Source organism: Opisthocomus hoazin, chromosome 15, assembly GCF_030867145.1.
Source record: "Opisthocomus hoazin isolate bOpiHoa1 chromosome 15, bOpiHoa1.hap1, whole genome shotgun sequence".
NCBI lineage: Eukaryota > Metazoa > Chordata > Aves > Opisthocomiformes > Opisthocomidae > Opisthocomus > Opisthocomus hoazin.
In genome coordinates this window covers 17,633,472-17,649,848 of record NC_134428.1, presented here as the reverse complement: position 1 = coordinate 17,649,848, position 16,377 = coordinate 17,633,472, and the positions used below count along the sequence as shown (strand labels likewise).

At 40.5% G+C, this 16,377-nt stretch overlaps 1 protein-coding gene and 1 long non-coding RNA gene across 2 annotated transcripts in view; one reads left to right on the top strand and one right to left on the bottom strand.

Annotated features, from left to right (window-relative positions):
• CYTH3 (cytohesin 3) overlaps positions 1–16,352 on the bottom strand; it is a 52,190-nt gene extending 35,838 nt beyond the window's left edge. The window contains exon 1 of the mRNA XM_075436189.1: positions 16,074–16,352. Coding sequence (XP_075292304.1) covers positions 16,074–16,104 — 31 coding nt within the window. The 5' untranslated portion in view covers positions 16,105–16,352. The remainder of the gene's footprint in view (positions 1–16,073) is intronic.
• On the top strand, positions 511–10,128 carry LOC142363249 (uncharacterized). The gene is made up of 3 exons (XR_012765620.1): positions 511–748; positions 1,924–2,266; positions 8,948–10,128. It is a non-coding gene; the product is annotated as an uncharacterized LOC142363249 (long non-coding RNA).
• Positions 16,353–16,377: the final 25 nt, after the last annotated feature.

Here is a 16,377-nt window from a genome sequence, read left to right as displayed (position 1 = left end):
TCAGATCCATTTCAAGTAGCAGCATGGAAAATTGACAGGAATGTCGCTGAGCAGCTGCAGAGGGGTCCCAGCACCCAGCCCCAGCGGCTGCCCACCAGCAATACTCTTGAATTCTGCTCGGGATTCCAGCACAGCTCATCAGACCTACTGTGTGCCCAGCAAAACATTTGGGGCTCAGACAGTCATTCTGCCACAAGTTTCTAGTAACATCTACCCTTGGCAGTAAGGGAGCTGCTCGCTGTACTTCACTCCTTAGTGGACAGCATTAGCCAGTTACTTAGCATTGCTGGCTTGTTTCTAAAGCACACAAATCCAATTCTCAGAAAAAGCAAGGCAAAGTTCACCTTTCCCCTTCCCCCATCCCTGCCTGACACAGCTCTGGAGTTAGATTTCAGAAGCAGTATTTATTGCAGAAGCTTTCTATTTATTCATTTTCCAAGATCAGTTTCACACTGAAGGAGGTGGAGCAACTGCTGGATTTGCAAGCAATCTTTGCTCTCTGAAGAATGACTCCAAAACGCAGCTACAGCACACCACATAGGACTGCTCACCTACCAAATAACTGCTCGAGTAGCATTCACCTTTCCCTAGAACAAGACGAATTCCAGGATGCACAACATTGTGCACAGTGGGATGCCCGATGCTGTGCAAGCCTTCGAAGTCCCTGCAGTCTGCCCTAAAAAAGTGACCCCCAATACCTGCTATGGAAACCGTTGATCTGCAGCACTTGGAGAGAAACTCCCTACAGGTAATACAGCACTCTGCTTCTTGGCCATCTCAGGCTTGAATTGCTTCAGCTTTTTGCTATTACATCAACAGGCCCATTGGCCACGTGCCCAGTAGCCTGAAAGGGCACTAAGAGAGGTCACGAATTTATTCACAGATCTGTTAGTGAAGGAATAGTAAGACGTCGTTTAAGACTGTAATGTATTTTCAGATTCCTCAGAAAAGATTATATCTAGCTTTTGTGAATTGTTGGTTGCCATCACACCATGAAACAATTAGCTTGACATGTCACTAATCCAGATACAAAAGACCTTTTTATCTGGTCCACTGATAAGAAGTTTGCTGGATGGATCCACTTACTGTAAGGTCAACCCCCTGGTTTCCCATTCCTTGCTTGCCAAAAGACCATTAGCAGTTCATACCAAATTTGGCTCACCATACTTCCAAAACAGAGAACATTCAATGTATGCTTGAATTCTTTTAAGTGCAGACATAAATTGTATGTTACAAAGATTTTTTCATACTCCAAGCAGACCTTCTGGCATGCTGATCAAAAACTCATTTGAATAAACACATTCTTCCTATTCAAACTTGCTTTAACAGTTTCAGCCAGATCTGCTAAAATATTACATTGCCCTTTCTAAGCTGTTTTTCTGCCCGATATTGGCAAAATCTCTGCATTCCTTCCAGAGATCAGTGAAAAATAATCTGAACATAAAATCTTTTGTACTTTATTTTCAAATAATTTAATCTTTTTTTTCTCATCTAAGTACTTAACAAGAAAAAAAACCAATATCCCTACAACCTCAAAGATCTAAGCAATTTAGCTTTATTATTCTCAGTGTCTCTGATGTACAGCATATAAAATTCAGCATTTTCCCTGAAAATGAACAGAGATTTAAAAACTTTAAGCAACTAACTGGCGTTCAACCCTCAACCTCTTTTTAAATCCACCAGCTCCTGCTGCTCCTATTAATAAACATTCTTTCTCAGATTTCCACTTCATCCTGCCGTGCTCAAATAGGAAACATTTTTGTTGACTGGGAAACAATTGAGTGGGACCAAATGCTTTAGTTCTGCTCTACTCCTCAATATGACACGAAAGGTAACAATCAAATATGTTGCTTCCTAAGTGAGTAAAACATACAGCGAATCTTTTTCTTTTTTTTCTTTTGTTCTTTTTTTTTTTACTTGCAGATAGCCTCTTCACAGACAATGTGATTATACGTAGCCCCTGCTAAACACATCTCCAAAGAGTTAGTCTCTTCTTCGGAGCAGTGCTCTACCTGGCACCAGCTTTCACCATACAAAGACAAACTGTGTATCAAAGGCTGAAAAAATCTGACTCATATTAACATACTTGCAACCATCCTAAATTCGCCTTAGGGCAACCAGAAATACCAAGCTGTCACTTCCGTTAAGCAGTCTGCAGCAACAGCGTCCGCAACTCTGCTGACACAGCTCATGCAGTAAGTAGTGAGAAAACCTATTAATGCTGTTTGGAGATTCTTCCGTATTCATGAAGACGGACAACATAGCAGTGAGTACAAACCACCTGGCAAATGCCATTCACAGATAAACTCTTTATTGTTTTAAGTATTTCTTGACCACCGAGAAAAGTGGTTGGTAATACAAGTGGTGGCACTATTACACAGAGATTTTTGTCACCAACAATCATCTAATCCTGACAGCACACATCTGGACAGGCAGCAGTCTACAGTCCCCTTCAAAATTATACAAAAACTAGTTCCAAAAGATTCTTCAGTACAGCACCTGTCCTACCATCTCTTCAATGTCTTCATAAATTGGACCTTAAAACTTTGTTGAAGTACTTGAAGCTCGACCAGAACCCCTGAGTGCCATAATCAACTAAAGCTGCAGATGTTTAGCCAGTATCTCTAAATGTCCACAAGCTAGTTCTGAAAGATTACATTTTGATCCTTTAAAGAAAAAAAGTCAACAAAAATCACTGTTATGTAAGTTTTAATCAGACTGTTAGATTCCATTAGAACTCACTCTAAGTATTTTATCATGAAGGGCTACAACTGCTAAGACAAATGGAAGCATCTATTTTTTTTTCCTGAATTCTTCCACAGTTACACCTTAAAAAAAGTCTCATCATACACCAAAGAACCTCAAAGTGTAATTAATTACACACTATCAATGGAAGTCTAGTTATCCTGCATTATCCTAGCTAAACGAAAACAAAATCTTACCATAAATTTTCCATTTTAAATGCCAGATTGGTCACTAATGAAATCGAAAAATATCTTCCACTCATTTAATGACGACATACATGTTTTTACTAAATGCTGCAGCATGCAACTTTACATGGCACACATAATGTGCTCATAGTAGATAGATGACATAGTTTCCATAAGAATTAGTAGCAATGGAAAATGACAACTTATACAGACCCGCAGAACATAATCACGACTTTGTTCATTAATGCCTGCCACCACTGTTAACTCTATTCCAAAAAGTCTCAAGTGGAAGCTAGATACAGTAGGAGAAGCTGATGAACTTCCAGCTGCAAGGGGGTGGAATGGAAAGGAAGCAGACTGATTAGTTGAATAGATTTATTGTATGCACATATTCTATCTTAAAACCCTGTATCTACTATAACATAAATTTTTTTGAGTCATTTGACTTCGCAATTCAAATACAGGAAAATGCTATCAGGCTAACATGTGTTTGGTTCAGCAGGAAACCCTTTCTTTGAAACAAAATGAGGTAGTGAAAAGCCAAAACTTTGCTAGAATTGTCATACTATTACTTCTCATATGTGAGAAGGACCTCTTGACGTTCTCCCTTCAGGTTAGAAAAATCATCTCTCCAGTCCCTATCAGCTCCAGAGGAAAATACAGTGCAGTAACAGCTGAAATGCAGTGTTCGCTCTATCAAAGATGCAAGACATTATCATACTACTTTCTTCAATTTAGCTGGCAGATTTTATTCTCAAGCCACAAATATTTTCTGAATTTTCCTTATAGTATGTCATGAATACAGCCAAAGCATCTTAAATTAAATCTGCAAGCAAAGTTTCTTATTCTAGTTGCTGTATTTCAATGGTCTTTGACGTTGGCAGAGTTTACATACAACCAATTTTGCAAAATGCAGCGTAAGTTGACCTGCACTTGAAGAAGACAACTACACTGAAAGAGATTCCTTTAGGCTCTTCACAATTCAAAAAGATCATAACCCTTAAAAATTGGGAGAAAAGAACTTTGACTACCATTCTTGCAAAACAAAGATAAAATGAAGTAGTATTGCTTACTGAATCACTGCAATGTCAAAAAAAAAGTAGGGAAAGCAAATTATTTGCCTGGTATTAATTAAACAATTAATTGCCTTGTATTAATTTTTAATCCTGTATTAAACAAGAAGATAAAATAAAAAGAAGATAAAATAAAGGAGTGTTTGGGAGAGGAAACAATCAAACCAAAGCCCAAACATCGGTACACAATATACATCACCCAATGCAGTAATAGAGCAAAGTAAGTGTCATCATTTGCTTAATTAAACAGGAGAAATACATGCCAATTTAAAACAAACAAACAAATTTGGTTGCAGGTTTACAAAACACATTGACAGTGAGCTAATTCAGTCACCATGCAAACAGTATCCACTGCTGTCGTCACTCACCCAGAGACTGCAGCAGCCCTGCCACCAAAACAGAACTTCCTCATTCTTACAAATGGCACTGGCGGCCACGTTCAAGAACTCCAAAAATTCTCACATTTTACATTGTTATTTGGACATCATAGATATTTTTGCATAGTAATTGATTCGCGTTAGAAGTGTTTCGCATTCAAAGCACACTATTCTGTCCACATTTCACTTCCACTTTGAAGTCACAGATCAGCTCCTACTAGCTCAGGAAGGAAAATAAATTGTTGTTGCTGTTATGTTTCAGCACTGTGGGGTGAAATGCCAGGCTGTCCAGCAGCCAACAGACCAACCACAAACCCTTCTCCTTTGTTCTCCTCTGCTCCTTTTTTTCTTTCCCTCCTCTCCCTGCCCCCCCAAGAATTAATATTAACAACCATTTAAGGCACATGGAAAGGCAAGCTCTAATACTGATCAGGATTATTCTCACAACAGTAGCCGTGTTTTAAAACTCTTTTCACTGTCACTAGTAATGGAAATAACTTATAGTATTTCAAGCTATCTCTTCCAGTCAATTAGGACTTGTAATTTGTGTACTATTGTTATTAAACTTCTTAAATTAGACTAACATAATTACAAACTCATTGAGTAATGACGTTCAAAATCAAAGACTCAGAGTAATAGTAAAAGAATTCTTAAGTTCAGGTAGCCATCTGATGGGCTCCATCAGCAAGGTGAGTTTGGAAGGAAGATTTGGACAGGAAGCAGATACCTCAAGGACAGTGCACTTCTGGCATCACTGGCCTCAAGTCACTAAGAAACAGGATGACTGGCTACATTATAAAGCAACTTGAGAAATATGACCTTTTTAACATGGAAAAAACCCAAACTGTTTTCAAAGAAAAAAGGACGCATTATTTTGATCATCATCAAGTATTCTCACCATTCCATACACCTGCTGTACCGCTCACTTATTTTGTTTAATCTCAATCCAAGGCATCATCTACAGAGTTGGAAGCACCAAATATACCAAAGGTAAATCAAACTCTACAGAAAAATATTCATCTTCTCCCCTCCTTACATGCTTAGGCTCTGTAAAACAAAGACTACTGACACACAGCATAAGTGAAATTAGTAAAATCAAACCTGTTTGATACACTCCACATTGCAGCATTACATATTGTACCAATACTTTAAAGAGAGTAAAGAATTTTGTTTTAATTAAAACCTTGTACTATGAATGAGAAACTAGTATCTTCTTCCACACGTAATCTAAAAGAAGGGCCACCTTTCCACTCCAATCAACTATCTTGATTTCTGTTTAAAAACTAAACCAAGAACTCTTAGATGACTTAAAGTCTACAGTAAAATCTGAAGGCGTTTAAGTATTTCAGGATGGGATTTATGGCAGAATTCTGAAATGGATACTCCTAGTTCCTGTTGCTTTTACTGGAATATTTTTATAGAGAGTCACTTTTTTCCCACCCTACCCTTTTCCTTTACTGAATTTCCACACAATAACTTAGATTTGACCATCACCGGACATCTGAGCAACAATAAAAAAGTTACAGCTGGATCCTGTATTAGTCCCAGCTGCACAGGATCTTTGGCTGCCTTCAGAAAACAAGGGAGCCAATACGAAAACAGTAGGAGAACTTCTTTTAGCAGCTTACCTTTGAACAAATTGTTTTTCCATATGCTACTACAACAAACTATTTTACTACTCGGTGCAAACTGAAGTTATTCCTCCTATTTTTTCACTCCTTTTCTAAAAAAAAAAAAAAAAAAAAAAAAATCCTTCTTCAAAAACCTTTACTACAAAATGCCAGAAAATAATCATCTCCATATGGTCTTTCAAGTCTAACATACCACAGTGGATATATCTGCCAAGTCCACCCACCCACAGGCTCCATAAACTTTAGAGTGTTATTTGTATTTAATTTGGATTACCAGTTTCACTCAACCTTTTCCCTTCATAACACAAGTTACTTTTTCAGGCTTACAATACAGGTAGAAGATACAAAAGGAAAATAAGTGTGCAGCAAAATAAGAACAATAACGTAACGTATACTCTCTTTACTTTGGATATCGGTGAATTCACAGCAGAAAGACTTAAACTAGTCTTATTTTTATGTTTGCTCTTATAAAACACCACCTAATCTTTTAAAACATTCATGTGATACTATGTCATTTATTGGTACAAGACCAAGATTAAACATTGTAGTCTTTCCAACTTACATTGCACAAAATGAGAGTGGAGAGAGCTACAAGTATTTTGATTTAAAAAAAAAAAAAAAAAAAATCACTGGGGGTGGGGAAGCTTCCTATCAGATATTTAAAAAAGGTTACTATATTTAATGCATAAAAATCCACTTCCTATAGCCAAAAAAACAATCAATTCCATATGCTCCATTTATCCATCCTTGTTAAAACATCTACAGCAAACTGAAATGTCACAAGCTGCCTAGAAAGGCTGACCTCACATAATACATAGAAGATAGGCGTAAAACCCAGTCTGAGATTCCCAGATTATAGAATTCATCAGCAACACCTACACCAAGAACAAACTAGTCACATATGTGAAACCTTTTCATCTCTGCTTTCTGTGATTGCAAACATTCTCACAGACAAAACAGTCATTTCTCTCAACTTTGCCTCTGACTAACCTTGGCTACCAGTTTCAACTTCCACTTAGGAAACAGTTTCTATCCAAACTGCAATTCAGGAATAGCAGCACAAGTGATAAGAAATGGTGGGAAAACAAGCACATATGTTCTCCTTGTCCCCAGATGAATGTTCAATGCTGCTTAAAAATGTTGCAAGCACGTGATATGATAATTTTAATAAATAAACGGGTGGTACGGTAGGTCAAAACTTACTTGCAAAAGTTATATAATAATAAAGCTCTATAAACCAAAAGAAGTTACTTTTGGGACTATAAACATACACTTCCATAACATGGACTACTCATTTAGGTGTTTATGTAACAGATACCACAGGCAAAATGAGTTTTCCCAAATTAGTATATACTGGGGTCACAAAATGCAAGACTAAACCAAGGATTACTTCAGCCTGACAGAGGCTCTTGAAGGTTACTCCTGAAATATTGTTTGATTTGGGTGGGTCCCAAGCAGAACCCTTTCAATTAAAAGAAAACAGAAAATAAAAAAGAAAACTAAAAATTAGAACCAAAAATACGAAAAAAGTAAAGGCTGAACCACAGAACAATACATTGACGCACATTCACCTACCCCATGCAATAAAGTCCACAGATCTATTATAACGGATCATCAGCTTACACGGTTTGTACACAGCAGCTCCTGTGTGGGCACTCAGCAACAGCTGAGCACTTCACACGTACAAGAAAGGGGTCAGGTCCATTTGGTCTTCTCAGGAAAGACTCAGAACGGTCCTATGCAGGACCAAGCCCCTGCCCTGTACACAGTAGGAGTTTCATGGTCAGAGAATGCATTGAACTTGCAAGGTTCTTCCCAAGGAACGGAGTTTCTTCGTAACCAGGGCCACCGTCTCTTCTTGCAGCCACCTGGTTTAACCTCAGCTTCCTGGGAAAACTTTCCTCCACATCTCCTAGCTGGCCAGTTATGAGATACTGAAACAAAAAAATGCAGCAGCTTTACAAATTCAAAAATTGCATTTGCAAGTGGTCAAAGGCGTACCCAGACAGAGTACACAGCCTGGTGGGAAAATTCCTCCTCGGTGCATTAGAATGACTAGGCAGGAAGTTCATTAGTCCAAAACTCACACGAGCAAGAAAGAAAAAAAATTGTTTGGAATCTGACTACTGAATGTAAGAAATACTGCTTCAAGCAACAATAACTCCTTATTTTATAATATCCAATGCAATTATAAATGTCTCCTTTGACAATTCCCCCTCTCTTGCAGTAAGGCAACAGGATCTGTTTATGTCAGAATTTGACCCTACAGACAACACTACTTACGAGCTAAACAAGGATCTTATTAAGGAACATGATATCTACAGTACATGAAAGCAAAAACGTAACAGCAAACAGACTCCTGAATACTTGGAATTAAGCAAGAAAACAACCTGAATGGTATTTGGCAATATGAATCAGATCGGGGGGGGGGGAACCACACCACATCTCCATGCTAGAAGTTACACTGACTGTTAATGAGGCGGTTGTATAAAAATGTAGAGGTGACTCATTAAATGCTTACATCTCACAGTTCCTCTCAGAGAAAACAGTAGGAGGCAGTTCCCTACTTGCACATGCCAATTTTTTCAGCCTTTTTTTGTGTGTGCATGTGTGTGAGAGAACGAGAGCGAGCACAAGAGAGACTGGACACATTTCTTTTCCTACCCATCAACTCCTTCTGCCAAAGCATGCCTAGCGTAGCACTCCATTTCAATCTAATTTAACTGAGGAGTAGGTATTCCTACAAGCTATGTGAGAACCGGTAGCTGCGTAGAAGAGCCACTGAAATTAATTCCTACAGTCATTGTTCAGCCTCTTGCATATCCTGAGAGTCAGCAAACTTGTGTTTCATCGTTTTCACACAGCTTTTTTGTTTTGTTAAGAAACTCAAGGTATTTCATCTAAAAATCAACGATTGTTTCTCCTTTTGTATTAAGGACCTGCATTTGCAAAGAACAGCAGCAGCTCCTCAAAATCCAGCTGAGATGGCCCTTGGACATGATAGCTAAAGCCAGACTTGAATTCAGACTCAACCTTCACAAACGAACTGTTCTTCAATTCTTACTGAAGAATTTTCTTATGAAATTCAGAAGAATTATTAGTTAACAGTCTTGCAGTAAAATCTGTCCCTGTTGGTACAACTTCCATGGGGCTGCTAAATACCAGCATCAGTTTCACAGTTCCTCCATAGCCCTGGCATAAGGTAACTATTCTTTTTACAGCAAACAGAACATCTGAAAATGAGGCTTAGTAGTAAAACCACGCCAAGAAGCCCAATCTGTTGAAAAATTAGATCAAAGATCTTCAGTACTCCATATCCTAGATGAGATTCTGATTTAGATTTCACAAGCTTCCAGCATGCAACATTTCCTGTTAACTCCATGAGATCCTACTGAGTTTGTCAAATACTTATTTCTAAGAAATACTAGATAACGTTTGTGTTTGCCTTTTAACATGTCAATTTTTATTGGAAAAACTACCCGCAGGTAGCAGATATCAGAACTTCAATGAAATTGTGGAAGCAGCTATGCATCACTATTTTCCTTAAATAAAACTTTATAGTGCCAAATAATGGATTTAAAGAACCTCAGAAAGTAATGAAATAAATGTGACACAGATGTTCACCAAAAAAAAAGAAAAAAAAAAACACAAGAATGTTTTTACTTCATAGCAACCAAATAGGTCAAGCCATTTCCTTCTTCAGGCAAATCTCAGAGGACCACAAAACACATGGTTTTCAAGTGGATTTTGTGTGTCTATCCCACTAAGAGGAAATACTGCTGTCCAAAAACTTTGCAATACTAAGTTTTCCCATGAAATTGCTGGAATTAAAAGAAGGAAGTCATATGCAATTAAAAACAATTTGCTAGATGTTAAAGTAACACAAATGGCATCATCAGATACACTTTTAATACCCAAGTCACACACCTTTCCTACACAGTATATTGCTTTAAAAGAATGCACAGCAAACTAATCAGAAATGCCTATGTTATGGCTGTTTGCACAATTTTTCCGTTGCTTCTGTAAATCCCGAAGTAAAATGTCACATGTTCTTTACTTCCATGGGATTCGTGCTTTACAGTTCTATAAGTTGACAGGTTTTTCTAATAAACCAGCTGCTAAGTACTTATTTTTGTCCTCTGTGAATGAAGCACATGGTCAATGTGTTCAAACTCTTCATTAAAATAAGTGCAATCCTTCCATATGCGCTTAAGGACTCATGAACTACAGAGAGACAAAGTGAAGCAGATGTCATTAACTATCACTTTACTTTAAAGATGAGGAAACAATTCTTCTAGGTTCATTCAATCGTCACAAAACACTATCCTACATGCCAATCCCATGCAGAAATCTACAGAAAATGTAATGTGTGATCCCATAGCCAGCTTAAATCTATTTGTGCATTCAAACAGGAAAATTAACTTATTTCATAACTTTAAGATTGCAAAAGTGTACCAGTACTTTTGCATTGTCCTTTTACTGCCATTTTTATTAAAACTTTTCTACAGATTATTTTTTAAGAAAGAATAAATTATAACTTCTAACTATTTACTTGTCAATAACCACTCAGGATGTCAGCGTGCATCCACAAACACCAAAAAAAGGCAGCGGGTGGAAACAACATTAAGAGCCCTGTTTTAGGCTTATTAAGCTCAAGATGACAATGCAATGTTAAGATGTCAAACAAGCCAACATTTTAGCAGGGACAGATGGTACTGGATCCAGAGCACAAAGTATATGCTGTGAGTCATCAGTTTAAATACGATAGTTCAAATTTTATTTGCAAATTTTGTTATCCAGAAACAAGATGTAGAGAGGAAGAGAGCATTAAACCAAGCACAGGGTCCTGCAAATCTTCATAAAAGTTGGAAGCAGAAAGACCATCTTCCAAATGAAAAAGCGATGAACAAGATAGGAGAGGAACAAGGAGAGAGCAGTCAAAGAAGCCAAGAAAGAGCAAGATTTCAAAAAGAAAAGCATAGTAAACAGTACTAGAGGCAGCTGGCAGGACAAAGAAGAGGAGGAGGAGGAGGAGGAAGGGAATGTACCGAGTACAAGGGGTGAGGACAAGTGTGGAAAGGACCTAGGATGAACCTGGAGGAGATACTCTTCAAACAGTAACTGCAAACAGCTCATTCAATGACTTTCAACATGAAAATGAGATAGGGTGGTAGTTCAAAAAGTTAATGGGGACAAAGATGGGGTGCAAAAAGAAACAGATTAAAGCATGTTTGCATTAGGATGGAAAGGAAGCAAGCAAAAGATAGCAGCAGATAAGGTGGAGCTACAGTATAAGCAAAACAGTTTAGAGCTTTTAAAACTTTCTGTTGTACTCTGAAAGGAGAGACTTGTAGGATAAAAAGACAGCAAGCAGAAGAAAACAGAGGAAAGCCACAATGTATTTCATTTCGTTTTCCCTTCAAAAAGTGTTCAAAATTCTACAAAGAGGCAATAAATGTAACGGAATGGAGAAATGCAATGTGAACTGCAGAATATATCCTGCAAAAACAGCGTGCTGCCTCCAGATCTGTGGCCCCTCAACTGGTGAAAGCTCCTATAACTCCATTGATATTAAAAGATTGCAATATCACTTCAGCAACAGTAGCACACAGGGAGCCCACTTTCACATGGCTATTACTATGATTCCTAGACATTGTTCTGCAAAGTACGCTCTGTTCCTGCAAGTAAATCCTACAGCTTTCTTTCCTAGACATAACAGCGGACACAGATGCTATGTGATACGCATACTGATCTACCGAATGCGTCGCAGACTTGTACCGCGGAGCAAAAGTCACCACATAACAACACATCAAGTTTGGCAACCAACAATCTCTGGAAAGTTTATCTGCAAAAATTTCACATTTTGCTTCCAAGTCACAGCTAAAAATACTGAACACTAGACTAAGAAAAAACTTAAAGTGTTAACTGCAATTAACATGTCTACTTTCTGATACCACCAGAAAACTAATATTTACAATGTAATTATTAATATTTTACTATGGTATTTTTTATTAGAGTGGCAACAGATTAAATGTGTTTTGGGCTAAAAATTAAGATATTACTAAGATGACAAGAAATCTGTACAAATGTGAGATTAGTTTATCATGAAGAAATATTTATTTAGCAAAAAGAGATGTAGCGTGAACCTCTGCTGGCTGATAGCAGTCATATTTATGTAATTTAGGGGTTTGTGTTCTACCCCTGTATCTGCTCTTTTTCTCTCCCTAGAATCAACCCAGGTGGACAGTCTAACACTCAGGTGCATTTTTATATTCTTCACATGTCCCTAGAGTGTTATTCAAAAACTACAAGCCCTCCTCCAAAGAACTTCTGGGATGACTTTTTCAAACTACCGGTACAAGTTATCTACTTTGATGAGTATAGAGTGAAACATATTTAACATTCTTCTGTGTTAAAATACATTTCTTTTTTTTTTATGAGTTTCTTTTACTATAAACAAAACATGCAGATTTAGTCTTAAATGCAGAGCCTATAAGCATGAGGACACCACTTAACATCTACCTTTGAAAGATACTACGCTGTGAAAAGAACAGAGAAGAACAGGCTGCTTGTGTATAAAGGTGAGAGATATATATAGATATATATATACACACACGTATTTAATCAAGCTTACAACATTTTTCTAAGAAAAATCTGTGGGTTTTGTTACATTTAACAGCTTTTACCTATAAATGGATAACTGCTTTGCCCTGCTGAAGAACAGAAGTCATCTTGCTAAATCTGGTTTGGCAGCAAATCCATTCTTCCAAGTCCTCTGCGAGACGATCTCGTCTCTCAGTCTAGTTGCTCGTGAACGGCTGACTACATAACAGAATCAACGTGCTACCTGGCACCATCCGTGGCAAGTACAGCCAACAACTAACAGAGCTTGGCAACTGAATTGCTCTCTCACCCTCCAAAAAAGCTTCAAAATTCAGAAATAAAGCACAGAGTTTGGGGAACAGCACAGAAACCTCACTGCCGTAACTGGTGCTGTAATTTTGTCTGTTTGTCAAGTACAAGCAGGATTTTAACCTTTTGGCATGTCTCTTTAGACCCTTTGTAGAGATAGCTCAGAACATACATACATACAGAAGTGGATAAACACTTGATCGTGCAGTCTTTTCCAAGAGGAATGGCATGGAGTTAAATTTGAGGGACTATGAAGCTCTGCTGCATAACTAGACTCAAATTCAGGAAAACAAAGAGAAGTACTATTCTGCGCCTCCAGCACCAAGTGACCCACGCTGACTGTTCCCATATTTCCAAGTTATACAGAAGATCGCTTACAGTTTAGCAGTATGCAATCACACCACCTGCTGCCAACAGCATTGTTCAACATGAGGGTCTCACTTCTCTGGTACCACTGCCACTTAACAGTACGCACGTAAGACAAGCCTCGGTCAAATCACAAAAGATGCATTTGTGAACCAAGTGAGGAGAGGGAGCAGGAGAAGTTTCCTGGATTAAGCGAACCAGAGAGATATTTCAATCAGAACACAAAAGAAGGTTGAGACAAACACCAACTGACTCGGATCATATCGCATCAATAATCCATGCACAGAGCCTCTGCTGAAATCAATGGGAGGCTTGCGCGCAAGTGGACTGTAGAACATAAACGCATGCCCCTATTTAGGGCTCCACATACAAAAGAGAAAGCGGTACTAAGAACAATTCCCTTAACTAACATTTCTCTTCCATCAAGTGCTTCTAAAATAATAAATGCTAACTTTACATAGCTCTGTTTTCATTCACAGTTCTTATCAGAGGTGGTAAAACAACTGACCCCATTTGACAAATACGCGAACTGAAGCAGAGGATGCAAACTAAACTGCAGAGAAAGCCAGCAGGCAGAATTGAACTGGGAATAGCAGTTTATCTTCTGAATCACAGTGTAATGTCCTAGATATTTAGATGCTTATCTAGTTCAAGTCTCTAATTAGGGTGATTCTGTGTAGTCCTCAAATAATTTTGCATACTTCCTAAAGTACCTGTGCACAGTGATATGTTTATCGCTGTAAGTTTCTCACTCAATAATGTCAATTTTTCAAGGACTGCAAATGTCCTACAGAGTTCAAAATACTGGACCGCCCCGGTCAGACTCCCTTGGTAACCCATGAGTCTCACTACTTGGTGACACCAAAGTATTTTAAAATTGGCTGTCAAAACCACACTTTCCACATGCTTTCTATTGTTAAAAATAAAAAAAAAAAACTTTCAATTTAAAAAAATGCTTTCAATTCAAAATACCAATTCATTAGCTGGAAACGATCCAACTAATCCTCATGTTCCAAACTGACAGCGGTCCATAAGAAAAAGCCAGACTGGATCTATTCAAGAAGTGCAATATTCACAAGAAGCCAACATAAAACATCAAATACACTGATTGCAAAAAAATTTCCAGTCTCACTAACCTACATTCGTTTTACAATGAAGCCAAGTAAGGAGGAACATAAACTATACTGTAATTTGACCTAAAAAAAGCAGCATGTTTATTAGCACAATATGAAGTTATAAATAAAAGAACAGTTTCACTTATGTGCTAGGTGAAAATATGACTTCACCAGCCTTCAGTTAAATACAGACCATCTCCTCCTGAGGTCCTGAATATTCTTCCTCCCATGAAAATCCAACTTCAAAATGCTTAAACCCTTATGAAAGATTGATTCAGCAACTCATCCACTTTCTAGTTTACATCTTGCATGTGATTAAGTACTACATTACACAGGATTAGTACCAGTAACAAGCACGTTCACTTCCCTTAACTGCAGATGCAAGTCCATAATACTGTGAAAATAACATATTTTGAGTCGAATGAGCTTTCCGCTCTGTACAATTACAGTGTTCAACTGTTTTGAATAACAACTTTTCAGGACTGGCTTGTCTTGCCTTTCGTTTTCCTCTTTGAGATTTTTTTTAAAGACTTTATGTCTATCACTGACAAAATGAGCAGAAGTGTCTGCTGAGAAACGGCCACATTTCCAGACGACTGCTTGAAGGATTATTTTTCTGATTCATCACAGCTTTTTTTTTCCAAGTTGTCAAAACAAACACCACACCCACTTGATTTCCGAGTGCTAGTAATTATATTTAGAATTAGCAAGCACCGTGCAACTATTAATCACACGAGGCTTAGCCCTCACTTTACCTATTTAGAAACGCATTCAGACGCCGCCTGCTTAGCATTTTATTTCAGAGAGGCCCTCGTCTCTCCGCGCCGGCACACGGGAGGCAGGGCAGCCCCCCGGGCGGCCCCCGCCGGCACGGCAGGACGGCTTACTGCGGGCAGCAGCTTCACCCGCGCGCTCACCAAACGCATTGCACATTAAAGCAGGGAAGCGGGTCCCAAGTCTGCGGTGCCTCAAACCAGGACGGTGCGCAAGCCGGTCTCCGAAAGGCAAAAATTAAAAATAAAAGCTCCCCCAAGACACGCGTCTGAATTTTCTCAAACTACCGCGCGACGTTAACAACGCTGCCTCCAGAAAGAGCCTCCCTCGCCTGAACCGGGTGAGCCACCCCGGGATTACCGCCGAGCCTCCGCAGCCTCCATTAAGCCGACACGCACGGAGCCCTCGAAGGGCTTAATTATTCTTTTCACTGCTCGCACGCTGCAAGCCACACCATTCTCCCCCCGCAGAGGAGCAGCTGCACACAGCGATGTCGCGGGGCTGTCACCGCGACCTGCCCTGCCCGCGCCCCGCCGAGCCCCCGCACCCCCGCGCCTGACCCCTCCCGCCCGCGGGCCACAGAGACCCCATTGTGGCCGCCGGCAACGGGCCAGCCCCCGCCGCCGCGCTCCCCCGCTCCCGGGAACTGCCCGGCACTCGCTCCGCCCGGGGCGGCCCCTCAGCCCGGGGGGACGCCGGGCGGGACGGGGGCACAGCACCAGCGGGCAGCTGCGCCCGGAGGGGCCGCGGCTCGCCCGCCGCTGGGGCCATGACATTCGCTGCCGCCGCGGCCCCCCCGAGCCCTCCGGGAGCGGGGCGCCCCGGCCCCGGCCGCCCCTTCCCGGCGCCCAGGTGAGGGGCCGCGTCCCCCCTCCGCACCAGCGCCACCACTCACCGCCACCACCTCCGCCGCCCTCTTCGTCCATGTTGGGGCCGCAGGCAGGGCGCTCCGCAAGGGCCGCGGCTGAGGGAGGCCCGGGGCTCGCTTCGCTCGCTCGGCGTCCCCTGCGCGGTGCTCGGCGCCTCCCGGCCGCTTCTCCTCCTCCTCCTCCTTCTGCACCGCCGCCGCGTCCCGTGCCTCTGCCCGTCCCTCTCCGCCCAGCCCTGCCTCAGCCCCAGCAGCAGCCGCCTCCTCGGCCCAGCCGCCCGCCCCTCTCATGTGACCCGCGGAGGGGGGAAGGCAGGCCCGGCCGGCCCCG